General features: G+C 36.6%; 3 protein-coding genes across 5 annotated transcripts; 2 read left to right on the top strand and 1 right to left on the bottom strand.

Annotated features, from left to right (window-relative positions):
- The first annotated feature begins 7,835 nt into the window (after positions 1-7,835).
- Positions 7,836-11,613, top strand: LOC103420076 (serine/threonine-protein kinase SAPK1-like). Of its 3 annotated transcripts, none has more exons than XM_070813793.1 (9): positions 7,836-8,299; positions 8,420-8,494; positions 9,819-9,920; positions 10,168-10,221; positions 10,347-10,439; positions 10,529-10,618; positions 10,707-10,811; positions 10,966-11,033; positions 11,146-11,613. In XM_070813793.1, the coding sequence occupies exons 1-9, from the start codon at positions 8,180-8,182 to the stop codon at positions 11,150-11,152; spliced, it is 714 nt and encodes a 237-aa protein (XP_070669894.1). In that variant the 5' UTR covers positions 7,836-8,179; the 3' UTR covers positions 11,153-11,613. The 3 variants fall into 3 exon arrangements, with proteins under 3 accessions (XP_070669894.1, XP_008356358.1, XP_070669893.1); XM_008358136.4 differs by having other exon boundaries at positions 7,837-8,299; positions 10,935-11,033; XM_070813792.1 differs by having other exon boundaries at positions 7,843-8,299; positions 8,424-8,494; positions 10,935-11,033.
- Positions 11,614-13,445: 1,832 nt separating this feature from the next.
- Positions 13,446-16,460, top strand: LOC103420077 (serine/threonine-protein kinase SAPK2-like). Its single transcript, XM_008358139.4, has 9 exons — positions 13,446-13,859; positions 13,972-14,046; positions 14,703-14,804; positions 15,021-15,074; positions 15,180-15,272; positions 15,358-15,447; positions 15,527-15,631; positions 15,740-15,838; positions 16,060-16,460. The coding sequence occupies exons 1-9, from the start codon at positions 13,740-13,742 to the stop codon at positions 16,339-16,341; spliced, it is 1,020 nt and encodes a 339-aa protein (XP_008356361.1). The 5' UTR covers positions 13,446-13,739; the 3' UTR covers positions 16,342-16,460.
- A 5,072-nt stretch (positions 16,461-21,532) lies between these two features.
- On the bottom strand, positions 21,533-25,719 carry LOC103436364 (protein FAR1-RELATED SEQUENCE 5-like). Its single transcript, XM_008374784.1, has 7 exons — positions 25,571-25,719; positions 22,942-23,077; positions 22,674-22,839; positions 22,357-22,494; positions 22,030-22,196; positions 21,694-21,904; positions 21,533-21,606 (listed from the first exon to the last, which is right to left on the bottom strand). The coding sequence occupies exons 1-7, from the start codon at positions 25,717-25,719 to the stop codon at positions 21,533-21,535; spliced, it is 1,041 nt and encodes a 346-aa protein (XP_008373006.1).
- Positions 25,720-27,436: the final 1,717 nt, after the last annotated feature.

Below are 27,436 nucleotides of genomic sequence, written 5' to 3'. Positions count from 1 at the left end.
TATGTTAGTGCATCTAGTTTTTTAAATATCTATGGTTGCATACGTGACTCGTGAGTGAACAATTGAATGTAGTTTGTTCACTATATGGGACTTAAATTGCTAATCTTCTTTTCTATATGTTAGTGCATCTAGTTTTTGAAATATGTATAGTTGCATACGTGAGAGAACAGTTGATCAATGTAGTTTGTTCACTTTATGGGACTTAAATTGCTAATCTTCTTTTCTATATGTTTGTGCATCTAGTTTTTGAAATATGTATAGCTGCATACGTGAGTGAATCAAAGTACTGTGTTCGCTTTACAGAACTCAAATTGCAAAATCTTCTTTTCTATATGTTAAAATAGTTTAAAATTTCGTTGTGTCCGAATAGAAGTACATGTATAAGCTGAATACTAATGAAGAATTTTCTTAATTTGCATGAACATGAACAATTAGTGAGCATCTGCATTGTCATTAACAACTAAAAATATTCTTGAATTAAGATTGAAGTATGTGCATTAGAGGAGAAAACAGAAAAATTTAAACCCACCCTTTTTAGGCCAAGTATAAGAATTTAGAGCATCTTCGATGCACTGGAAAGTTTAGACTTACAATTTTATATCAAATATATGTGTATGTTGATGCACAAAATTGAGTGGACCTTAAGTCAACGTAAAGTGTGGTGAAGTGACTTACGCGATGGTGCTTATGTCATTATGTAGAGATAATATGTAAAGAGATAAGGGTAAATTAGACACAAATGTATGTGGTTCGCCTTAAGTGGGGTACGTCCACATGGTTAGAGGAGTTTTCATTAATAATGTAGTGTGTACATAATACAATGGTATGTATAAGCATGCATGAAGGACTAAGCCTGAATTATGGGTCCATTGATCCAAGTGAGCTTAATTGTGGGAGAGGAGTCTCCATTTATAGGTGAGGAGAGTCTCTCATTTTTGTTTGTGATCGATGTGAGACTCTAGGAACGTTGTTGTATTGTTGCCACGCGTCCTTGAGCAAGTGAGCTCCAAGTTGGAGGAATGAAGAGCTCATTTGTTTGAGGTGGCTCGTGTGCTTCGGCATGGTGCCTCAACAGGGACCCTTCGAAGGGGTCACGAGGCTTCTTAGTTGATCGGTACTTAGTGATTTCAAGATCGATATTATATGGTACAAACAACATCCAAACTGCTGAGAGGTGGAGCTAATGCCAACAAAGAAAAATATTATTTATCCAAGAAAGATATTTGAGTTGTGAGTCTAATAATCTTAAATGCACATATTAAAACTGTCAAAACTCGAAAGTGTCTTTTATCTCTAATGTTTTCTCCCCATGCAAGACTCAATTTTTAAAATTAAATATAAAAATATATGTATAAGATATTGTTAACAAAAACTCAAATCCACTACATTTTTTAGACTTAAAAAACAAATGCTCGTTTAAAGATGCTTCTTAGAAAGCAATTATTCTAAAAACGCATCTATTACAAGCACTACGAAACATGATCATAAGAAATTTTTGTAATCAGAAAACACTAAATTTAAGTATAGTTCCAAATAAGCCCTTTTAGTATAGCTTTAAATTTGAGTATTTGCATATATGTAGGGCCGGTTCTGAGATTTTGAAGGTCTTGTGTGAGACTTAAACGGAATCTCTTATATGGTCTAAACTTTGGTTGTTATATTTTCTTTTATAATTTTTTCTTATGTATAAACCGATATAAATGCAAAAGAAAATAAATAAAAATGAAGCATGTGTGGTGGCTATGTACCTATCATATCACCTTACAAATATCATAATCAGAACCATTTATGCTCTTTATTATCAACTAGTTAAACAAATCATTGGTTATGACATTTGTACCATCTTATAATGAACTGTTAGTTTTCATTGCATTTTTTTTCATGCCTTAAAGTGAGGATGATTCTAACCCCCACCCGGTTGATTACCCTGAGATCAGTTAAAAATTCGAAATTCAAGTCTTAAATCAATTAAACCAAATAAATCTAGCAGTAATCAATGGGGGTGAGCATCACTTGCAGACCTCCACTTTAGTGGTGTGAGAAAATTTGTACTATAATTTTCTTTTTGATGATATAAGGATGACTAAATGGTCTTCAAATGAAATGAAAATTAGATGACCATTAAACGGTGACCAAAATAATAAATGAATGATATGTATTCGATTAAATGATCATATAAGGAAAGGGTTTTTTTTTTTTTTTTTTTTTAAGATTATATCTTCATATTTTTAAGAATTTTAATTTATTATGATATTCCTAATTATAGATTTATTAGCAAAAGTTATCTTTTATAATGAAATAAATTAATATATATATATATATATATATATATATTAAAAAAGAAAAAAATAATGTAGCTCGAATAGACCCAGAATGGCTACACCTCACATGCCCAATAGGGAGTCAAACCCGTACATAATTAAATTGAAGTACCAGTACTTAACAACTTCGCTAAGACAACATTATGAATTATGTTCACAGTTTTTTCTGTATGTAGTATCTTATAAAGGTTACAAAAATATAGGGCCCTTAAAAATTAGGGACCATGTGCGGTCGCACGCCCCTTACTCCTTAGGGCTGACCCACAAAAATAGATGAATAATAAACACAGACCTCGTTTAATTTCATCTGATATTTTATGTTTAATTTATTTAATTTAACAATCATAAATACAAGGCCTAATCGGATAAATAGTCCTCGTGGTCATAAGGTATTCGGAAGGTAACTCATGTGGTAAAAAAATTCGGATTTAAACCCCTGTGGTCTAAGTCTGTTAGGATTTATACCCAAAATTAAAACTTCCGTTATCCCTCCGTTAGTAATAGTCTCATTTGAGGATAAGATGGTCATTTCATAATTAGTAGCATGCCAATAGCTTAGGTACAGAACCCCCTCAAGATCAAACCCGTTCCCAATTCTAAAGCACGAACATACCCAGAGGTTTCGTGTTTGAAAAGCCACATCAATGGCTAAGCGAAGAATTGAGGGAGACATCCCACCAACATACCCAGGTATTGCTGCAATCTTGATAACTTTAGGTGATTGTTCTATTTTGAAAATCGTTTGTTCGTAATCGTATCCACAATGTGTGGTTTTATGCTTGAAGGTCTCCTCCTTATTATGCTTCAAAGGCTGGAGTTGATGATTTTTCGTTGGATGAATCATGGGTTCTATTTTCTTTTTTCCAATCGGTCTCCTTTGTAGTGGTATATATAGGGGTTTATGTGTAGGGTTTTGAAAAGGCAACAAAAAGGAAACAAACAGTGCAAACTAGAAGGCAAAAAGCCAATTAGTTGTTTAATAGTAGTAGAACAAATCTTATTGCTTTTTTGGATTCCACATTCCATCACTTGTCGGTTACCCTTGAAATTTGCATTTGATTGATTAAAGTATGCAACTTTATTGTCATATAGTGCACTGCCATTTGATTGATAAAGTATGCAATTTTATTTTAATTATAGGTACTGATAGGTTAACTCTGAAGTTTATATGTGGAGGGCAATTGATGATATCGCCCAAGCATACATATTTCGGTGGTAAGACAGTGTACTTTGACAATGTGGATCCTGATTTGTTGTCAACGATTGAACTGAAGTACATGATGGAAGAGGTTGGATATACAAATGTGAAGAAATACCATTATACTAAACTCGGAGAGGAGCCCAAACATGGTTTGCATCCACTAGTTTCTGACAATGACATAACGGACATGGTGAAGCTTATACCTAGATCAAGGGAGATGACTATTTATGTAGAGCATGATGTTGATACACCATATATAGCTACAGAACCCCCTCAAGATCAAACATCAAATTATTCCAATGTATTCGATGAGATACTAGATGATGTGTTCTCTCAAGTACCAGTACAATTATTCTCTCAAGCAACTTATTCACACCCTGATGAAGTGAACAATGAGGAGCGGGTTGGTGTGAATGATATTGTAATTGCTGGTGAGGAAGGTCATGGTCCATATGAAACTTTTGTACAAGAGAGTGGGCAGTGCACTAATGGTTTTCATTACGAGCATGGAACGGATAGTGATGATTCTGATTACGAGCTCTATGACAGTGAGAATGATGCTGCTATAGAAGATGATAATTTGCTATTTGATAAATATGTGGACTTGCCATTATCAGGAACTATTACGAGGGATCGTGTAGACGAAACAATTCTGCCAGAAAACTTAGCTACTGAGAATCTCCCAACAGAAAAAGAGCTGCCAACAAAGGAATTACATAGCCCTGTAAATTCAGATGATGAGGAACAATCTAGTGAGAGGGATCCTGAGTTTAATGCAAGCACAGATATGGAAAACCCTAGTTTGAAGATTAGAATGAGGTTTGCAAATCGTGAAATTTTAAAAAAAGCAGTGAAGCGATACTCAATTCTTGGTGGTTACGACATTGGTTTAAAAAAGAATGACCGAAGAAGAGTTACAGCTTTGTGTGCAAAACCTTGCCCTTGGAGATTGCATGCTAGTCAAATGCAAAATGACACCACTTGGCAAATCAAAGTACTTGTTGACGAGCATACATGTAGTCGAGTATGGAGAAATAAACATTTCACCTTCAAACTCATGGCTGAAAAATACATTGATAGGTTTAGAGATGATCCACGAACAGATGCAAAAACTTTGCAAACCGTAATTAAGAGGGAGATGGAATTGGAGGTATCCTTAGATCAGTGTTTCAGGGCAAGACACGAAGCCTTAGAATTGATAAGAGGGTCAATTGCAGAGCAATATGGTAAGGTTTGGGAATATTGTGAAGAAGTTATACAAACCAATGTTGGAAGTACTATGAAAGTGCATGCAAATCCTCCATTCTTTCAGAGACTTTATGTTTGCCTTGATGCTTGCAAAAAGGGATTTAAAGCTGGGTGCAGGCCAGTGATTGGAGTTGATGGCTGCCATCTTAAAGGAGCTTTTAAAGGTAAATACACTTTTTCTTTTTCTCAACCTTGAATGATTAAAATTTGAAAGCATGATTTCAATTTATTTAAGAAATATACAACATGGTTACAGGTCAACTACTAGCAGCTGTTGGCATTGATGCCAATGACAATATGTATCCAATAGCCTATGCTGCTGTTGAAATTGAAAATAAAGATACATGGTGCTGGTTTCTACAAATTCTTATTGATGATCTTGGACCAATTCATGAGCATGGGTGGACATTTATATCAGATCAACAAAAGGTAAACTCTATGTTTCCTTTTAAGTTATGTAAATATAGTGGCTTATTTAATTTGTATTGATGTATCTAGTAAATGTTGCAGGGTTTGGATACCGCTTTTACTACGGTTGTGCCAGAAGCTGACCATAGATGGTGTGTGAGGCATTTGTATGGAAATTTTAAAGCCATTCATAAGGGTAAGACATTAAAAGATTTGTTATGGAGTGCTGCAAGAGCCCCCAACCATGTTGACTTTGAAGCTGAAATGGAGAAGTTGAAGAGCATTGATGGTGAAGCCTATAATTGGTTGGTAAAAAGAGATCCAGATAGGTGGGCTAGGTCTAGATTTAGCACAAGGGTGAAGTGTGACATGCTTCTTAACAACCTGTGTGAAACCTTTAATAGTTGGATACTTGCTGCTAGAGATAAACCAATTCTAACCATGTTGGAAATGATACAGTGTAATTTAATGAAGAGGTTATGTGCTAAGAGGACAGAAATAAGTAAACTTCAGAGGAATGTATGTCCTAAGATTCAACACAAGTTAAACAGGGAGAAGTTTGCATCTAGGAATTATTTGGCAACCTATTCAGGAAATTATAAATTCCAAGTTGGGAGTGGTTTGTCTGATTTGTTTGTGGTTGATATTGCTAATAGGACATGTAGTTGTAGACGGTGGGAGTTGACCGGGATACCATGCTTGCATGGTTGTGCAGCAATTTTTCGTAATAGACAGGATCCAGAGGATTATGTGGATGAGGTGTACCACAAGGCAACCTATCTGAAAGCTTATGAACCCATGATTCATCCATTGAAAGGATGTAACATGTGGCCTAAGTGCAACATGGACCCCCTTCTACCCCCATTAGTGAAAAAACAACCTGGTAGACCAAAAAAAGCAAGGAAAAATGATCCTGAAATGGAGAAAAAGGTAAATGATAATAATAGTGATTCTAAGCAAGTTGTGAGTAGGAAGGGAAAGACAATACAATGCCACAAGTGTTGGGGTTGGGGGCATAACCAAAAGTTTTGTAAAAATGAGCCTAGAGATGCCCCACAAGGTGTATATGTTGACAAGAGATGGGCATATTCTAGACCAGAAACTGGCGGCAAGAAAAAAAGACAAAGTAGTGGTTCATCTGCTCAAAGGAGTGGTACAAGTACAACTGTTGGAAATGAAGACCAATTAATGAATCAACATACAACTGTTGTTCAAGTTGATGTTGGAGATGTTGTACATTCAAGCGATGGAGGTCCAGCGCCTAAAAAGTCCAAACTCATAGCAAGGAGAAACAACCCTAAGCAAGCCTTGTATTGTGATCCCCATGAAGCTACAAAAGTGAGTTCTTATTTATATTCAATTGACTTATAGTTTGTAATTTTCCCAATGATAAGTGAATAATTTCATTTCATTATGTTACTATCACAGGTTCAAGATAACAGTCAACTAACCATTACTAGAGGGGTAAGAGGTGCCACATTTACCACAATTCCTAGAGTGGAGATGCCTCAAGGTAGAGTTGGAAGTTCAAATCCTATGACTGGAGTATTTCCTCATCCTCCAACCATTACTGAAGGGGCAAAGGGTGCCACATTTACCACAATTCCTAGAGTGGAGATGCCTCAAAGTAGATTTGGAAGCTCAAGTCCTAAGACTGGATGGCCTCCTCATCCACCAACCACTTCTAAACAAACTGTTGCACCATGGAAACCTCCTGGCAAGAGCTTTGTCCACAAAAATCAGAACCTATGGTAGAAGAGAACCTGATAGAGCTTTTATTTTATTTTGGATACATTGTGTTTTGATACTTTCATATGTGGGAGTCCCCTGTTTTTTTTTTTTTTTTGCTCTTTTGTAATCGGGTCAACAAAGTTGAATTTCGTAAACGATTGAATGTCTTTTGGTAGTTTGTTGTGCTTAGTGATTGGAACTATGTTTATCAATGGTGATTATAAATCTTTGAGAATGAATGGTCATTCATCCCTTCCGTTCAACGTTCATGAGAAGTGAATGGCAAAACCAAGCGTTTCGCCCACTTCAAGTAATACGTTGGGTTGCAGACCTCAATCTGCTCAACGACTGCGATCTGACCCTTTTCAGGAGGGGGTCGTCTATTTGTCGATATGTTGTTAAAATGGAGAGAGAGATATATTATTGTGAAACTATGGTGGGGCTCCTTCGGTTTTGCTGGGTTACCACCCTAATAAAACCTTTCCATCTCATCTGGTTTTGTTCTTAAACTACAAGGTAGAAGAGGAGCAGCATCAATCTAAAATCAAAACGAAAAAAAATCAAAATCCAAAATGAAAAACCAAATCTAAAATTGAAGGAGAGTGACTATGGAAGGGATGGGGATGAAATGACCATCTTATCCTCATATCTAACAGAGGGATAACAGAAATTTTAATTTTGGGTATAAATCCTAACAGACTTAGACCACAGGGGTTTAAATCCGATTTTTTTTACCACATGGATTACTTTCCGAATACCTTATGACCACATAGACTATTTATCCGATTAGGCCTAAATACAAATGAGGATGTGAAAAGTTAAGAAGTGTGAAAATAAATACACTAAAAAAATGAGTTTTGCATGGGAAATGGCACATGTCGGCATGCTGGATATCTAAAAGAGGGGCAACCAGGACATTTCATGTCCAAGTTAGCCACGGTTGATTAAACCAGTCCAAAATATGCAGGGAGGAAGGGCTTTGGGTTTGGGACATGTAACTGGAAGAGTTACCAGCACCTTCTCACGCATGGGGCAGAGAGAGAGAGCAGGAGACAATTGATCGAAAAGTCCAAAACATCTTTACTTAATTCCCACTCGACTGCCGCGGCATAAACTGTGTGGCCACTAATCCCTTGTCTTCTCCCTTAAAATACTTTTTTAATGATTATACTCACTCTCCCACCAACCATCTTTCCAACTTGTTTTCTCTCCCAAACCCTCTTAAAATAATTAAACAAAAAATTAATTGGCAATTTCCGTTTTGTATGACATGGAGAGGTATGAGATTTTGAAGGATATTGGGTCTGGAAATTTTGGGGTGGCCAGGCTGGTCAGAGACAGGATCACCGGAGAACTCTATGCTGTTAAGTTCATTGAGAGAGGCAACAAGGTCTATCCTTTTTCTTTTAAATCATTATTATTTTTTTCCTTCTGATTTATCGAATTTTTTTGAATTTTTCTGGGTACTGGGTTTTGAGTTTTAATCCATTTCATTGGCTTGGAGATGAAGATAGGTGAACATGTGCAGAGGGAAATTATGAACCACAGAGCACTGAAGCATCCCAATATTGTTCTCTTCAAAGAGGTCTGTCATCATAAGTTTTTGTAAATATACATAAATATCCAATTTTCTTTGTTTAATAAATAGAATACAGTGTTTTGGTGGATGCATGGTTTTTACTCTGATTTTGTTTTGTTTTCATTTGAGAATGAATTTGCTGTGTAAACATATAGCATGTCTTTCTACTTAAATATACTAAAATCCCGCCTTTAGGGTTTGTTTATAGACGAGAGACTTCCAAATTCCAATGCATTTAGGCAAAATGAAGAAGAAATGGATCACAAAAAGTTAGTTCGAAGGAATTGGAAAATGCACCACATGGGCATTACAGAAGCATGTGATAGGGATTTGTAAATGACTCCTTCCAAGTACTCATTTGCAAATCCTTCTGTCATGCCTTTTGTAATGCTCATGTGGTGCATTTCTAACCCCTCATATCAAACTTTATGTGACTCATCTATTCATCACTATGCCTAAATCATTTTGATTTTGGAAAGTTCCTCACCCAAACATACCCTTAGTGTTCTTCGATTGATAGGATTTGAAGGTTGTTGAAAGTTGAAGGTAAAGCCAAAACTAACCAGACAATGGTAAGTTTAACCACTGGATTGAAAGTCTCATCAAAGTCCAAACCTTCTTCTGTAAGTACCTTTTGCAACGGAGCGTGCCTTGTGCCTTGTGATGAACTCTGCCTGAAAAGCCTTGGGGTTACTCATCCCATTGCTCAGGACCGACTGTTTCACGTTCCTCCACAGAAGCAGAGTACAAAGCTTTAGCTTGGATTCGAAAGTTACTATGTGACTGGCATGACAGACCACCAATCCTTTGGTGTGATAATATGTCCGCTATTGCCTTAGCCCATAACCCTGTGTTTCAATGTGACAATAAATCTGTGGAAGAGGTTGTTCATTTCAATGGAGAGCAGAGAGAGATCTTGCAGTTTATCATTTTCTAGCTCTGATCAACTTGCACAGAACAGGGCAAAGGGCTTGCATTCTCCTCCATTTCTTTATCTTAGAAACAATATCATGCTCCAGATACCGAGCGTAAGCTTGAGGGAGGATAATGGATAGTAAGGTGCCACACCAGCTTTTGATTCGTGCGTGAGGGCTTCCGTAACATGAGAGTCCTTTAACAATCAGTTTTAGTTATTTAGTTAATGACAGCTCATTAACGGAGGTGTATATTTTGTGTCTGAAACATATTGGACGATCACAACTCATTCTGTTTTCTCAATAAGAAAGTACATTCACTTGCAATTCTCTCAATTCTTGAAGCTTCAGTAATGGTGGTGATCTTTTGAATCAGCAATGGCCTACCTAAGAGTTTTAGGGTCTTTTTCTTGCAGGTCCTGCTGACGCCATCTCATTTAGCCATAGTAATGGAGTATGCTGCCGGGGGAGAACTTTATTCGAGAATATGCAAGGCTGGAAAATTTAGTGAGGACGAGGTAAAGTAATTAACTAATTACTGAGTGGGTGACAATTTCCGGCAAAATATTTGTAGTTTGGAACTTGGGATCTTCAGAATGTCCCCTGAAAATGCAAAACATCTAGATTTTCTTTTACTTAAAAGTGGGAAAACGAGGTCCGTTATCTTATTTTTTTAATTTCCTGAAGCATTTACTTAAACGATCAGTTATAATCGAAATAAAATTTACATCTTATTCAATTTTTGTTGTTGTTGTTTTGCATCAGGCTAGGTATTTCTACCAACAATTGATATCAGGAGTTAGTTACTGTCATTCAATGGTATCTAAATCGGAATTCTTCTGTTAATATGTTATACTGCTGTTTCTTTCTCGTACGATATTTGCTAGTGTTCGTGTTCTTTGGTAGTGTTTGATTGTAGTAAGGAAATAATTCATTTCTGGCAGCAAATCTGTCATAGAGACCTTAAGCTTGAAAATACACTCTTAGATGGCAGCACAGCACCCCGAGTAAAAATATGTGATTTTGGACACTCAAAGGTATTCCACAAACCCTAGAGTACGGATCCACAAGAGGGATTCGGTTTAGTGAGACTTAGAGTAATTTATTCTTTCACCATGTTTTATAGTCAGCATTGCATTCTCGGCCAAAATCTGCTGTAGGAACCCCAGCTTATATCGCACCTGAGGTCCTTTCGACAAAACAATATGATGGAAAGGTAAGTCCATTTCAAGTGCCATTTCATTGACACTGGAGCTTGTAATTACGTTAAGTAAGTTTTTTATCTAACCTTATAGAAATTATAGATTGCAGATGTTTGGTCTTCTGGAGTTGCCTTATATGTGATGTTAGTTGGAGCATACCCCTTCGAAGATCCTAAAGACCCTATAAACATCAAAAAAATTATTGGGGTTAGTTGCACTACGACCTTTTTCACCATTGAAATGTAACTGAAATTAAACATTGCATATATCACAACTGGCTAATTCTTTTCTGAGTTGTAGTTAATATACTACATGTATGTCTTATGGCAGCGAATCCTTACTGTACGCTACTCAATTCCAGATACTGTCCGAGTTTCCAAGGAATGTAAAGATCTCTTATCTAAAATATTCGTGGCAAACCCCGAAAAGGTAATGTAGCTCTTACTTCGGTGCTGAAACTACTAGATAACGATTTGGTTATAGTTGAAATTTTAAGTTCACTTTAGCATTCTCATCGTGGTCACTACTTATCATTTTGCAGCGAATAACAGTTCCGGAAATTAAAAGCCACCCGTGGTTCTTAAAGAACTTAGCTGTGGAAATGATGGAAGAAGGTAGCTGGCAGTGCTACGATGTAAATACTCCAGCCCAGAGCATAGACGAAGTTCTAACAATAATACAAGAGGCAAAAAAATCGTTAGAGGTCCTGAATGCTGCTGATAGGCCTCGTCCTCGAAGCAGTGGCAGCAGCAGGAGCAGGAGCATGAATCTTTGACGATTTGTTTGCTGGTGTTGAAGATATTGAAACTTGGAAGTGGTGTTTTTGCATTCACAAATCTTACTTGTGAATTTGGGCCCTTAATGTATGTCGCATTTTGGGTTACTGCTAGTTTGTGCCCAGAAAATGATACTTCCAACCCAAGGTTTGGGGTAGACATATTTCTGACGGATTAGATTGGAACCAGACCAACACAAATTCCAATTTATTTCTAAATTATCTTCCACTTTATTCCTAAGTTATCATAAAGGGGTGTGTGAGAATTAAAAAAGTGTATGAGAAGTAAAATAGGATGTGTGGATATCACACCCCAACATAAATTCCTTTTTTCGGAAAAGTTGGAAATTTTCCGATTAGAATCAGCTGGAGTTGGAATTTTCCATCCAACTCACGCCCATAGTTTACGTATAGCATGACTACTTACATAGAACAGGTTTTTCATCGTGTGACGTTCTGCTTTAATAACACAATTAAAGTTTTTTGTTTTAACAACACAATTAAAGTCTTTCTCCGCATAATATTATATTTTATTAGGTTAGGACGTCACACGTTCATTCTACGCAAATCGTTTTCGTCACTAGTGAGTCCTGACTGTAATTTTATCTTTTGCTTCTTCTTAAAATCTTTAACCAAGAAACAAATTAAAAAGTCGAATTTTCAAACTGGGCCCATAATTCAATATCCAATAAGGGAAATCTTCATCTCTTTCTTTTTCTCTTAATGCACTTTATTTTTTGGGAATTGTTATTAGCATTTCAAAATTTTCATTGTACACTCTTCATAAATGTATTTTTCTTTCGAATTATAGAAAGTTTAGAGTGTCAAATGAGATTTTTGAAGTGTTAATAACAATTCCTTATTTATTTTATTTTTTTATCGTTTGATTCTTTGTTGAATTATTTAATTTAACTTTTTGGCGAACTGGATTAAATAACAACCGGGCAAAGATGCCAAAGAAACAAAGAAGCCTACCCCGAGGCAAAAGCAAGCAGCAACAACTAAGGAAAAGCAGTACAAAGAGGTAAAGACGACATCGCACCAAATGCTAAAAATGTCACTCCTCATATTGCCAGGAAGAAATTAATGGAGATAAGGGAGACCATCATTACACAGAACACGAACAAGGGAGGATGGGGGTCTGTTGACCCAAATATTATCACATACCTCCCTACTGCTGCGGATCTTCTAGCGTATTTAATTTAAATTTTAACAAAACGAAAAAAGCAAAGGTAAGGAAAATGGGACCAGGAAACTAATCCTACACTTGAAAAACCATCATTTTATATACTTTTTATCCTTCAATAAAGAAATATCCAAAATCACTTTTTTTTAGTACATTGATATTTTTATACTAAGGAGATGGAGAGTTCGACTAAGCCATACAATGAGCAACCTAATTTAGTATTGAATTCGCCGTTCACGAAATTCGGACCTAAAACCTCTCACTTCCAAGTGAAAGAGGAATATCACCATACTATAATATTGAATGATCCTCACTTTAATATTTCATAAAGATAATTGGAATTTGAGTGTAACATGTGGATACATTGCCCTTGCCTAACTCATATGCAAACTCATTTATTTTGACGTGATTGTTGTCTTGTGGATGATTGAATTAATACATAAATATTAATTAACGTAATTATCTAAATTACATATTAGTAGAACTTCTGTTATCAGCACAAAAAAAAAACAATGAAATTATAATTATAACCTTTAATACATAATTAAAAAAATGTTGGAAAAGAAAAAAAATATGGTCATTAAAGTAATTCCGTACAAACAAATTATTGTTTATTTTTTCTTTTCTAAACCTCACAACCATGTCATCTTATTATTACCCTTTATACTCACTCTCTCTCATTCTCTCCTTAACTACCAACCCCTTTTTTTTTCCGGATGCTTGCCAATCCCGTTAAAAACAAATAACTCCTCCCTTAAAAATATTAACAACAATATTTAAGAAACATAAAAATAAAAATTATGTTCCTCACACATAGAACGTGTGGCCTTTACTAATTTTTTTTTTTATATGTATAACGCATCTCTTGATTTATAAATACGATCTAAAATATTATCTAGCATTACTCTTTGCAAAGCATACAGTCAAACAGTGTGTGGTGGCCTCTCAATCCCATGGCTTGTCAAGACATATGAATGATAAGTGTCACACCAACCCATTTTTCCAGTTGTCCCCCTAAACCCTCTAAAATCTTTGTCAGTGCCCGACCCCCCCCTCCAACCTCTTTTCAATTTAGTCCAAGTTGATGTCTCATGATCTGGTTTGTCAAGTCTGTCAAATTACAACAGGAAGAAGAGTGCAAATTTAGGGTTTAGGAATTCATTGGTGTAATAGTATGGAGAGGTATGAGATTGTTAAAGATATTGGGTCTGGGAATTTTGGGGTGGCAAGGCTGGTCAGAGACAAGCTCACCAGAGAACTCTATGCTGTCAAGTTCATTGAGAGAGGACACAAGGTTCTCTTCTTCAACTCCTATATTTTCCCTTTTTCTGCCTTCTCTTTTCTTTTCTCATCCTTTTAATTTTATATTGCCTTTATTAAACTATTTAATTTCTTTGGTGATGCAGATAGATGAACACGTTCAAAGGGAAATCTTGAACCACAGATCACTCAAGCATCCGAATATCGTTCGATTCAAAGAGGTCAGTGGTCAAAAACTACATTCATTTTTAATTTTAAGAGAGTGAATTTGGCAAGTTCTGTTTCAATTTTGTATAAGTATCTGCTGGGGTTGGATGGCTGAACACTGGACATGCTAAATTTGGTCTTTAATGTGCTTAACCTTGTATGGATGATCAGATGTGATGTTTTTATTTATTAAAACGTGGTATTTATACTCTGAAATGCACCAAGGGGATGGGGGATTGTTAGAACTTCGAACCAGGGATGCAGTGGGACTAAGAGAAATGCCCTACCCACCGGGACAATCCACCACTTGCAGAATTAAAATACCTCTGCTAAAAATGAGCATTACTTTCTGCATTTTATTTTTACTGTGAAGTGGAAATAGGGCTCGTTTGGATGTGTTTTTAAAAGGACTAAAAGCGTTTTTTGTGAAAATATTTTTGGAAACAATCCTTAGTAAAAATGTTAGGGAAAAGCGCTTAAAGTGCTTTATGGAAGAAGCACATAACTGGTGCTTTTTGTAGAAAGCACTTAAAGTGCTTTTGGAGCCTAAAAACATTTTCTCTAAAAGCGTTTCCGGTCATTTTAAAAGCACATCCAAACGAGCCCATAGTCTTTACAATGGCTTACTTGAGATAATTGACTTGGGAGTAGTGCGGTCTCTTTCTTGCAGGTCCTTCTGACACCAACTCATCTAGCCATAGTTATGGAGTACGCGGCTGGGGGAGAACTCTTCGGGAGAATATGCAATGCTGGCAGATTTAGTGAGGATGAGGTAAAGTAGTATTGAAGGCTGAGAATATTTCACTGGAAATGTATTTAACGTAGATTCTGAAATATGGGATCTCTGAGTGTCCCCTGAAATGGAATCCATCTTGATTTTTGTTGAGTTTCAGATAGGGAAAGTTAGGTCTGGAACATTTTTACATAAACAGTTCATAATATAACTAAACTTACAAAAAATTTCGATTTACTTGTTGATTTGTATCAGGCAAGGTTTTTCTTCCAGCAGTTGATATCAGGAGTTAGTTACTGTCATTCAATGGTATGTAATGCGGCACTTGTCTGTTAACGTTCGTATACTGTTATTTCTTTCTCTTTTGATATTGGAAGTGTTGGTTGTAGTAAGGAAATAATTCGTTTGTCGCAGCAAATCTGTCATAGAGACCTTAAGCTTGAAAACACACTCTTAGACGGCAGTACAGCACCGCGTGTAAAAATATGTGATTTCGGATACTCAAAGGTAATCCACAAACCTTAGTATACGGATCAACATTAGGGATTTAAGTTAATTAGACTTTGATTAATTTGTTCACTTTGTTTTGTAGTCATTATTGCATTCTCAGCCTAAATCTACTGTAGGAACACCGGCTTATATAGCACCTGAAGTCCTATCTAAAAAACAATATGATGGAAAGGTAAGTCCACTTCTTGCGCCCTTGTGATCGACATTATAACTTGTTATAGCATCTTTCGATCTAATCTTAGAGATTACAGATTGCAGATGTTTGGTCTTGTGGAGTCACCTTATATGTGATGATAGTTGGAGCATATCCCTTTGAAGATCCCAAAGACCCTAGAAACTTTACAAAAACAATTGGGGTAAGTGTTTTTCGCCGATAAAATGGAACAGAAGTTAAACATCGTATATATCAAAACTTGCTAATTCGTTCTTGAGTTGTCATTAACACAATATGTGTCGTTTGGCAGCGGATTCTTAGTGTGCAGTACTCAGTTCCAGATAATGTCCTTGTTTCAATTGAATGTAGACATCTCTTATCTCATATCTTTGTAGCAAACCCTGAAGAGGTAACGTAGTTTTTAATTTGGTGCTGAAAGTACTACATGACTGTATTGATACTCTTGTAATCTATTTTGGTACACTGTTAGCGAGCATGAAGAGTTTCCTTGAATTTTGTTTTTCCTTCATATTATTGCAAATATCTGGTTCTTGTTGCACATTTCTGTTTGAAATTGATCTGTTCGGCTTAGCCTTCTCACCGCGGTCTCTGCTTAATATCTCTCTGCAGAGAATAACTATCCCAGAAATCAAAAGCCACCCTTGGTTTCTAAAGAACTTACCTATGGAAATGATGGAAGGAGGAAGTTGGCAGTGCAACGATGTAAATAATCCGTGGCAAAGCGTTGAAGAAGTTCTGTCCATAATACAAGAGGCAAGGAAACCATTAAACGTCCCGAATGCCAGTAGGCATCTCATCGGAAGCAGCAGCATGGATGTTGATGATTTTGAAGCCTATGTTGAAGATTTTGAAACAAGTGGTGATTTTGTGTTGCCAAATATGAGTAATTAGTGTACATGCATTATCATACTAGTGAATTTGTGAGTTTTGGGATCTTGTTAGACTTTTTGGGACGTTCTTGTGATGTGGTCTGATACATGGCCCTTGATTTATGTATCATTTTGGGTTTACTGTTGTTGTCAGGTTCTCTCTCTTTTTTTTGTTCTTTTTCTTTTAAAAAGCTTCGTAACTTTTCATGCATGACATGTTCACTTATATGTAGCCATAATTGGGGAGGAGTCAAAATCCGAATTTTTATTGTAGTTGTTTACTAACTATCTAGAATTGGAGTAAGAATGGTATTGATTCTAAATAAGTTGTTTACTAGTTTAATTATTTTATATGGTTAATGTTTGTTGAATTATAGCTAATGGACAAACTAGATATGATGTGAGGACACAATGGTTGAAAGTAACACAACTTTGCAATTTTTCTTTCAGAGTACAAACCACGAGTCATTTTGAAAATTAGCAGTTAGGTCTTGCATATAGGGATCAAATGGATCTTTCCACAGTTATATGTTCCCTAAAACTTGTATTACTGATTGAGATGTAATCATTGTAGCCGAACTTGAAACTTTGATGAGTTTTTATTCTCCCAAAATTAGAATACTACTAGAACTAGTTTTATGTGAGGATTTTTTTGTAGGAGTTTTCTTAGTGTATAATCCTTGGAGATTAAAAGAAACTAATATGTCCTGGTTCTAATTACAATAAAGTATGCCACTTAGTAGTACGGTATAATGATATTCCTCTTCATTTGTAAGTGAGAAGTCTTAGGTTCGATTATCGCAAAAGGAGAATTTGAACTATATTATTGCTAGTCCATTGTGAGACTTAGTCCATTCCTCCATTCTAACAAAAAATAGTAGATAATATCATTTGTTCCAAAAAAAAAAAAAAAACAAGTACAATAAAGTCTAAATGGGAATGTATCTTATGAAGAGGAAAGCTTGGCTCCTTAAAATTGAAGAGGAGTTCTTCCTCAAAATACTTTGTAACCAGTTCACAAACTTTGTGCTCGTGATCATAATCATTCATATTATAAATTACTCTGCAAAGATCATCTCTACAAAAAATCAATTTAAAAGTAAGGTCATTTAGTCAAGCAATTATAGAAAATAGATAGATGATTCATAACTATTTTTATTGTATTTGACCATTTGTTTTTATACTATTCGATAATTAAACGATATTTTATTTTATTAATTTTTGTAGAAATAAATTTTACAAAGTGATTTATAATAAAAACAATTTTGATTATAAGTACGAAGTTTTGTAAATTGGGAATAAATCATCTTGAAGACAAGGAACTCCACCTCATCATTGAGGTGCCAAGTTAATTCAAGACAAAGGAACGTATCTTACTAATTACAATAATTTACAATTAATCCAATTGCTCCAAAATCGAAAGATGAAGTTCCTCATTTAGTCCAAACAAACACATAAATTAGGAGTGTGCATGGGCCGGGCTGGACTAGGTAATGAAATTTTTTATTATGGAACCGGATCTAACCCGGCTCGTTTCAAACGGGCCTGGTGCACTTACTTTTTTTTTCTTTAAGAATTGATTGTTGGGTCTATTTTCATTTTTTTATTAGAACAAAGTACATACTCTACTGCATCATACATTTTTTTTTTCCATCTTCGAAATTCCTAGATCCAAAATTCCAAATAACACAAAAAATCCAAATTTCCAAGATCCAAAATTAGAACCGAGTACAGAGCCTACTGATTCTAAGATCCAAAATTTCGAAAGTTCAAGGTCCGAACATCAAAATAACATATAAGCTCCGTAATAACATAACAATAAAAAATAGCATCTGAGACATCCAAAGTCCAAAGATCAAACTAATATCCAAAATAACATAAAATGAAATCCGTAATAACATCCAAATTAACATCCGAAATGACTTCCAATATTCTAGTGATTTATGGTAGAAGGACGACACCCTTCCTTGTGACCTCTCTCTAACTATAATGGAGGAAGAAACATATGAGATCATTAGAAATGAGAGATTAGAAGCATATTACATAATCAATAACTGCATGAAATATATTACATGATAAGTATAACAAATTTCATAAACATAAAGAAAGCCAACAAACTTTTCATTATTGGCTTTACTCAATAATCTAGTCAGTTCCGATTCGGGGTTGAAAATCGAAACCAATAATGGATATCAAATAATCTTCACTATTGCTTTGACTTACAAGCATCAAGATTGTAGCTTCAATTACCAATTTTAGTCAAAAATCAATATCTTCAAAAAATTGTAACAAATTTAAATACGAAACAACTTAAAATCTACAATCTATAAGCAGATCCATAAAATTCAAAACCAATCGAAAAGTTTCAGCAAGTAATCAAATCACAACATGTCATTATAATGAATCAAAAAGCTTATGCAATCACAACCCCAAAAAACCTAAATTCCCAAATAAGAAACCCACATAATTCATAAATAAATTGAAAAGCTTATGAAAAAACCCTAAGTTCCTAAATCAAAAACCTTAATTCATAAATTACCTAGGGATTTGCAGGATGATGGTGGTGTTCTCAACGGCGAGGATGGTGTGGTGGTGGCCAAAACTCGCGATTAGAAGGACCGAAGGAGAGTCAAAAGACGATGCCACAATGGTGATGATGGCTAGCTGTTGTGATGTCGACACAACTGAGGTCGACTCAGTCACTATGAGTCTTAGTGATTTTAGTCGAGTAGGGGTGTGAAGGAGAACGAGAGAGTGGGGATAGTCGATGGATAGAGATGGGCGCCTTATCGAGGTCTGAGATAAGAGATGTGAGGAGATTCAGGGAGTTGGAAAGTCTGAGTGCGATTGAGGTCTGAGAGATAGACTCTGCTATAAGTTTTAATACAGAGATTTGATCAATGGACCAGGTTAAATCTCATATTTTTGAATGGTGGAAACGGTCCGGGTTGGGGACCCGTTTCCTCAGCAGTTAGGACTCGCCCCATCCCGCAATTAACGTGGACCCGCCTTGTTTCAGATTTAGAAAAAAATCAGACCTGGCCCGTACCCACCCCAAACCGCTTGGACCCGCCCCTACCTGCGGGTCCATGCCCCATTTGCCCACCCCTAACATAAATAGTTCATAATCGGAATTTTTTCTCAATTCGGATTTTTAAGATGATTTCTTGTCAAATTTAAAACAATCTGAAAATACGAGGAAATATTAACGTGTGCGACGGTTACAAATTAATCCAAATAATAACCGTGTTGGATTCAAAACTCAGCGGTGCTCATCCCTCCTTTCGCACTCAGAAAGTTTTCCAGCACCCAAATTTCATGCCCCTCCCTCCCTATTTAAAATACACTCTCAAACACTATGTCTAAGAGTAATCACCGTTTCCTTCGGCGGGTACGAAAGCTTTGTTTGGTAGACGAAGAGTTCGTGATTTGCGCTTGCACTCGTAGATGCTCGTAACAAGAAGTAATCTTCAATCTTTTCGTGATTTTACTAGGTATATTCTAAACTCGATTGTGTGTATGCAAATTTCCACCATCTTCTCATTTGACGAAAATGAACATGCAAAATAATAACACCTAAAATTAAGGCCAAAAGCCTAACGCGCCCACGATAAATGGAGGGGGCTTTGGCCGAAGAATCTCCGATGCCAAAGTTAGAATTCTGGAAAGAATGTATTTTAGAGTTTGTGGGTAGCAAAAATGGCTTAGCTTTTTAGTGGGAGAATATGACTATTTATAGGGGTGTGGCCAGCCCTATTTGGAAATAGAGGCCGGCCATATATGGTGAATTTGTGTGAATAATTGTAAGATGCTATGCGAAATAATATCTTGCAATGAACATGGCAATTAATCCTAATTTAAATGGGTGCATTTTTGCTCACCCACACTAACTATAGGGTATGCTCACCACCCATTCCAATGCTTGCCATGTGTAATCCACACTAACTCTAGTTAAGCCTTTTTTTATTTTTTATTTTTGCTTTAATTAATAGAAAAGAGAATCATACTTTTACTCATTTACTTCCATATATATCATTTCTTTTTAAGTATGTTATTAAAACTTAAAACTTACCTTTTTGAATACAAACAGTGAGTTCGGCTTTGGCCTTTCAGCCGACCCGCCAAACATTCGTCAAGTGATGAACTAACAGAACCGAAGCTGCTAAAGTTTAAAGCTTTATCTCCTTCGCGATTTCTCCCTATCACTCCTTACAAACAAACTCAACTAACTCCTTTTTTTTTTTTTTTTGGAAACTCTACTAATTCCAATTTAAAAAACATAAACATAAACTTAAAACCCCAATGTCGATTACACCTTCATAGTCGTTGTTTTCTGTAAACTTCCATGACTTGGATCTTTACTATTGTATGATCATGTAAAGGGTTTTATCATAAATAGGATCTGTAACTAGTTGGAGATTATGGTAATCAAAATATGTGTAATCAAAATTTTATGGTAATTAAAATATGCGAGCTTGATCTTCCATTTGCATATGATTCTAACTTTATATGGATATACGAATTATATCAATTCACTTCGTCTTCAATATCCAACAAAATACAATTATTTGAGATGAAACTCATCAAAATAAAATTGTACAAAGCTACTAGGATGAATATTCTCCACTTCAGAGGATGTCGTTCCAAAACAAAAAAAATCTCTAAATTCTATTACAACATGATCTAAGATGTTGATGGATTTGAAAAATTCAATTCAAGAGTGGTTCCCAGAGGTATTGGTTGAATGTTTGATGTTGATAGATTTGAAAATTTTAGTTGAGGAGTGGTTCCCAGAGGTATTGGTTGAATGTTTTCCTGCAAATAAATAAAAAGAAAAAAATTACTTATGAAATTAGAGAACAAAAATATAGTACACTATATATATAGTACATTCAATGAAGGTACAAACCCGAGGATACATAAATGAGTAATTGGACATCATGGGACTTATAGCTTGAAATCCAAGTTGGTGATTTTGAATCTCTTGAACTAGCGGATTTTGAATCCCTTGAACACAAGGAACAATTGGAAATCCATAAGGAAAATGTGTGACTTGACTTACAGGTGCCATATTGAATTGGTTTTGACTTGGCATTCCAATATGTCCCTAAATACCAATTCCAATTGATCCATCATAAATAGATTAAAACAATGCTAATGAACAAAAATATAAATAAATAAATAAAACATTCATGACAAAAAATTGCTAAACTTTAAACATGAGTTTGTGCATATCTTGTTGATGGTCCATTCATCTCATATGCATTTGAATTGGATTCTTTAAAAGCTATTAAACAAATAAAATAATAATTACATTGACAAATGCAAATTGTGAATCAAATAGTAAATAAAAACAAGCCAAATATGTGCTAACCTTTTCTCCTGTATGGATCTTTCTTTTTAGGTTGATTAGATTCCAAAGCACTCTTCATTCTACCTTTGCCCCGACCTTTGGACTTCTGAACTTTTGGATCTTGGATCTTAAGATTTTTCTCAGCTTCAGTCACATGCTTAACATAATTTACCTCATTTGTTCCATCATCTTGTTCTCCAAAATTGGCATGCTTATCCAAATTTTTCTCCAACTTTAACAACTCAGATTTCAAAAAACTACATTTTGGCTATTTTTTGCACCTTTTGCTATGATTCTTTGTGCTATATTAGATAGCTCGCTATACTGAACCAAGAAAGATGAGTCTAAATTACTCACAGTCGATTCATCATAAGAATCAAATCCAATACCACATTTAGCATCCTTGCTCCATCTTTTCAAATAATAATTGGATGGTATACTTGACAAGTCTAAATCATTGTATAACTTTAGAGCATGTGCACAAAGAATCCCATCAAACTCAAACTTTTTGCAACTGCACAATACTGTTTGATTTGCAATGTCATACATAAGTGTTCTATTAATTCCTCGTTTTCCTGAGTTCATTACTGTGTATGTACGTGTTTGCCCATCATCACTTTCTAATTTTAGTGGTCTCAAATTTAAAACTTTCTTAACCTCCTTGGAAACAATAAAAAAACTTACTTGTATACTGCTTTGTTGCTTCAATCTCCACATTCCAATCAGAATACAAACTACGCCATTTCTGTTTAGTTGCATTTTCTGCTTGTCTTTCCTTTTCTTTTCGATCCGCTACTGTTTTATCATATTGGACGACGAACTCTTGCAGAAGGAGGTTTCAAGCAAAATACTTTTTCAAAAACTTGTTCATGCTTTCAATTCTTTATGTTGTTGTCATACCTAAGAAAAAAAAAATGGAAATTGATCACAGTATAGTGGAAAAAGAAACTTGTGTATAATATGTACACAATAATATAATAGGAATTGGTTAAGAGTAATACCTGCACAAAAGTGGTCTCGACCATAAACTTGTGCCCATTTCTCACGTAATAGATATATCCCTTCTAGCCAATTATTTCCTCTTAATTCATAATCATCAAGTAACTTATTCCAACTTGATTCAAATTCTTCAACACTTTCTGGATCATATATGCATCTTTTGAAATCCTGTGTAAATGATTTAAACTCACTAAAAACATGATTCAAGTTCCTCGTAGCATTCTTATATATGTGCCACAAACAAAGTTGGTGGTGGCACTTAGGAAATACTGCACTAATCGCAGCAGCAATTGATTGGGCTTGATCTGTAAATATGGTTCCTGGTGCTTTTCCATCCATGGCTTGTAAAAAGGCCTTGAACAGCCACTCACATGCATATGTTGTCTCTCCATCTAGCAAACCACATCTAAAAAGTATGGTTTGACCATGATTATTGATACCAACTACTGGGGCACACACCAGATTATATTTATTCGTTTTGAATGTCGTATCAAAACACACAACATCACCAAATATAGTATAATCGCGCCTCAAATTTCCATCATAGAAAAAACAACCACATATTTCATTCTCCTCGTTTATTCGAAGAGAATAGAAAAAATGACTTGTCTTCAGTTTGCTTTTTCTTAAAATATTCAAGCAAACATTCTCAGTCGCCCTTTTTAAGAACCCCGATGCACTTTCTCATTATCAAATTGTTACAATCAGACTAAATAAAGTTTAGTTTTTGAGACCCTCCTACTTAAAGGTCTTTTTTTTTTTTACTCTTTCAGTACTTGCACAATGCATCGTCGAAATGTTGCCTGGTCAGACTTAATTTCTCCGATTCCTTATCCCGGGATACAAAATCTAATCTTTTGATACTTGACTGAGGTTACGGTGTCCAGCTTTATTAGCCAAGGTCGCCCTAGAATCCCATTATAAGAAGACGGGTCACTTACTATTGTGAACATCTGCTTTGAGATAATTGACGATGTTCTCATGTCAAGTGTAATTTTACCGATGACAGTCGATGTGTGTCTGTTGAATCCGGTGAGTACCTCCGCTTGGCGTATGATTGTCTTTTCCAAGCCCATATTCTAAATTACTGAGAGCTGAAGAAGGTTGACCGCACTTCCATTGTCAATCATCATTCTGTTGACTATAGCGTCGGCTAGTTAGACAGATACACTAGTGCGTTATCGTGTGGTTAGTCGACGTTTTCGGCATCTTGCTCGGTGAAGCCAACGATGGGTCCAGGTTAGGCATTGACTGCCTGGACCTGTGAGATTAGTAGAGCATGTTGGATCTTCCTTTTCTTGGGGTTGTTGGTGGTCTCCAAGTGCTCAGATTCAACGAAGATTTCATTGATATGGATTGTCTTAATCGACGGCTCTTCGTCGGCGTCTGCGTTTCTTATAGGATGTGCAGTTGGCTTGTCCAAGTATCTGTCGACCTTGCCTTCTTTCACCAACTTTTCTAGGTAGTTTTTCCAAGTGTAGCAATTGTCAATTGTGTGACTGGGACCTCAATGGAATACGCAGTATTTATTGTGGTCCAGCTTGGAAGTATCTCAATTTGATTGCTTCGACAACTTGAACCATGGTTCGCTCTTGATGTTGCAGAGGATTTGGTGGATCAGGATCGAGAACTTAGAATAATTCTTTAGCGTCGAGCCTCCTTTAGTTGGGGATCGGTCCCTGCGCTTGGTCGCCTGCCTGTTTTTGTTGTTGTACTGCTTCCCGTCTTTTTTTTTAGCTACTGCTGATTCTTTTTTAGGTTGCTCGGGTGCTTTGTCTGCTCGCCGAGCTTCGTCCCAAAGTGCATGCTTCTCTGCCAGAGCGAAAGAGTCTACCAGAGTTAGATATTCTTTCATGATCAATTATCCTACTAGTAGTCATTTTTGGAAGACTGCACTAGCTATCGAGTCGTTGCATTCGACTATCTTTGCCTTCTTTGCTTTAAACATCTTCACATAGTCGTTGTACGACTCTTTTGGGTTTTTCTTGACGTTGAACAAGTGATCAAACTTCTTCTTGATCGAGCGATAGGATGAATATTCTTTGGTGAAAACCGAAGAAAGTTCGTCAAAACTCTGGATGGATTGTGGCAATAGGGTGTGGAACCAATCTTGTGTCTTGCCTTGTAGAGTGGTGGCAAATATTTTGTACATGAGAGCGTCGTTATTTCGATAGAGGATCATTGTACTTCGATAGTGCTTTAGGTGTATCTTCGGGTCTCCATCCCTTTTGAATGATGTGAAACACGGCATGCTGAACTTGCGTGGAGGCTATACCTACTTGATCTCGTTCGTGAAGGGTGACCTGCTTATGTTGGTTATGTCCCGTCATAATGCCTCGTCAGTGACCTCGTTGCGTTGGAAATCGTGTAATCGATCAATCAGGAGCCTCTCTACTTCCTCCTACATTTACCTTTGTTGGGGGTAATGGAGCTATTGACTACCCTTGGTCGTGACCTACTGGTCTAGGCTACTCTTCTATGTGTTTGGCTCGTCTATGCCACAGCTACGGTGCATGTGGTATGTTTCTAGCTGGTGAGCGAGTTTCTCGCAGGCTGCTGGTTGAACTTAAGTCAGATTGAGTGACTGCTTATCTCCATCCATTGTGCTACCTACTTCGATGCGAGGTGGATGATGCTCCTTGCGAGCCTAGTCGCGCATGAACACTTCACTTGGAAGGTTGCTCATGTTGATTATCGGAGTGTGGCCTCAACTGTGAATGTATGCTTGTTCGTGGGCCTAACTTAGAGTGCACGCTTCTCAGCACGCTAAGACAAAAGTATACGCTATCTTGAGGGCCTAGTCGAGAGTGTACACTATTAGAATGCTCGGTTCGTAAATGGTCGAATGGCTGCTTACCGGGACGCTGCTGGAGATGTTTGTCATCTGCCCTTATCTTACTTCAGGACATTTCGTCTGGGGCACGCTGCATCTTGGTATGTTGCAAGAGCTGATTCACCAAGGTCGTATGCTGCGCAAGGGCGCTTGTCAACTTTATGACTTGTCAAATATGCGGAGAAATAGGGTGAAAATACCCTCGGTTCAATCATCGATCCAAAAATATGAAGCCAGGACGGTTGAACCAGTCTTGGATCGGTTTAGGCTGCTAGAAGGCCACATGAGTGTGATGGACTTTAGGTTGGACTGTGGAAGCGGGTCGGGTTGCCAGCACGGGTCAGACTGTGGGGGCTAGGCCGCTGGAGCGCGTGGGCGTTGGGCTCCCCTCGGTGCGACTTAGGCCTGCGCGACATCCTAGACTTATGGGTCTTAGGCCACTGCTTTGGCAGCTGCAGCTTTAGCTTGGGCTTGCTTGCGCTCGACAGTGCGAGGCTCTTTTGTGGAACGGGACTGGGCTCGTTGCTATAAGGTAGCATGGGTCTGGGCTTGCGGCTGCAAGGTGATGCTTTCTTGGGTCTCACCGTGAGCTGCCACAGTGGCTGTCGTTGGCATAGCCACGGTGGTGCCCTGTGGGGTGGTGCCGTTCCATTCATCGTCGTGTTGAGCCTCGTGGATCGTCGTGGTGGGGCTATGCCTTAATCTCCATCATTTGGTCAAAATCCTTGAACATAGGACGTTTCGTTCGTTGTGGTTTCTGTAATTCTAGTCATTGTACTTTGCTTTTACGTTTATTCAAATAACTTTATAAAAAATTCTAGGAATAAGAACGTACGAAAAATCTACAAATGAACGAGAAACAAGAAACTTTGAATGCGAGAGTTTTCTTCGAGCGTGTGAATCAAACTCTCAATGAAAGCACCAATTTGTGGATGCAAATTTCTGCCATCTTCTCTTTTGATGAAAATGCACTTGCAAAATAATAACATATAAGATTAAGGCTAAAAGCCTCATGTGCCCATGATGAATGGGGGGTTAGAATTCTTAAAAGAATGTGTTTAGGAGTTTGTGGGTATAAAAAATGGCTTAGCTTTTTAGTGGGAAAATATGGCTATATATAGGGGTGTGACTGACCCTATTTGGAGAATAGATGCCGGCCATATATGGTGAATTTGTGTGAATAATTGCAAGATGTTATGTGAAATAATATCTTGTAATTAACATGACAATTTTCATAATTTAAATAGGAAAATTGGGAGCTACCTTTTGAATAAGGATTTGATGAGGAGTGATGAGAGAGATTTGAATAAATACCATTTTGATCACCTTTAACTCTTCATTAATTGAGCCGTTATTGTCCGTTGCATGCGCATGGGAATCTCGATATGCCTCGAAAGTAATTTTGTTCTTTTTACCCAAAAGTTCACGTGTTACCTCCATAATTTTCTTGATTATTTTTTACTCCACAGATTGCATGGCGTTTATTTATATTAGTAACGTAGTGTTTCTATATATATATTTTGTTCAAAGAATATGGAAGGTGTTTATACCATATTTAGGGCCTCGTATTTAGATCTCGTACAAATACTTGGAGGACTTAAATGTAATTATGTGATAAAGAAAGGGGCAAATATGTAATAAGTGAGGAGTCCTTATTCTATAAAAGGACATTCACCCTCACATTTAGAATAGGCCATTTCTTAAGGCTCATTCATAATCTCAAAGCTCTCACATTACAGAGCTCGCTCACTCCCCTCACCTCTCAGATAAATACATAATCAGTGTAAACGTAGCCCAAACCTTAGGGTAAACCACGATACATCTTGTGTTATTTACATTTCATGCAGATTCACGGTCGGATTTACGTTGTACCAAGACCTCCGGTTTTGTGCATCAACATTTGGCGCCGTCTGTGGGAAACGATACGAAAAG

Source organism: Malus domestica, chromosome 15 (genome assembly GCF_042453785.1).
Source record: "Malus domestica chromosome 15, GDT2T_hap1".
Lineage (NCBI taxonomy): Eukaryota > Viridiplantae > Streptophyta > Magnoliopsida > Rosales > Rosaceae > Malus > Malus domestica.
Note: the sequence above shows the minus strand (reverse complement) of the source record. Positions and strands in the feature narration are given on the sequence as shown.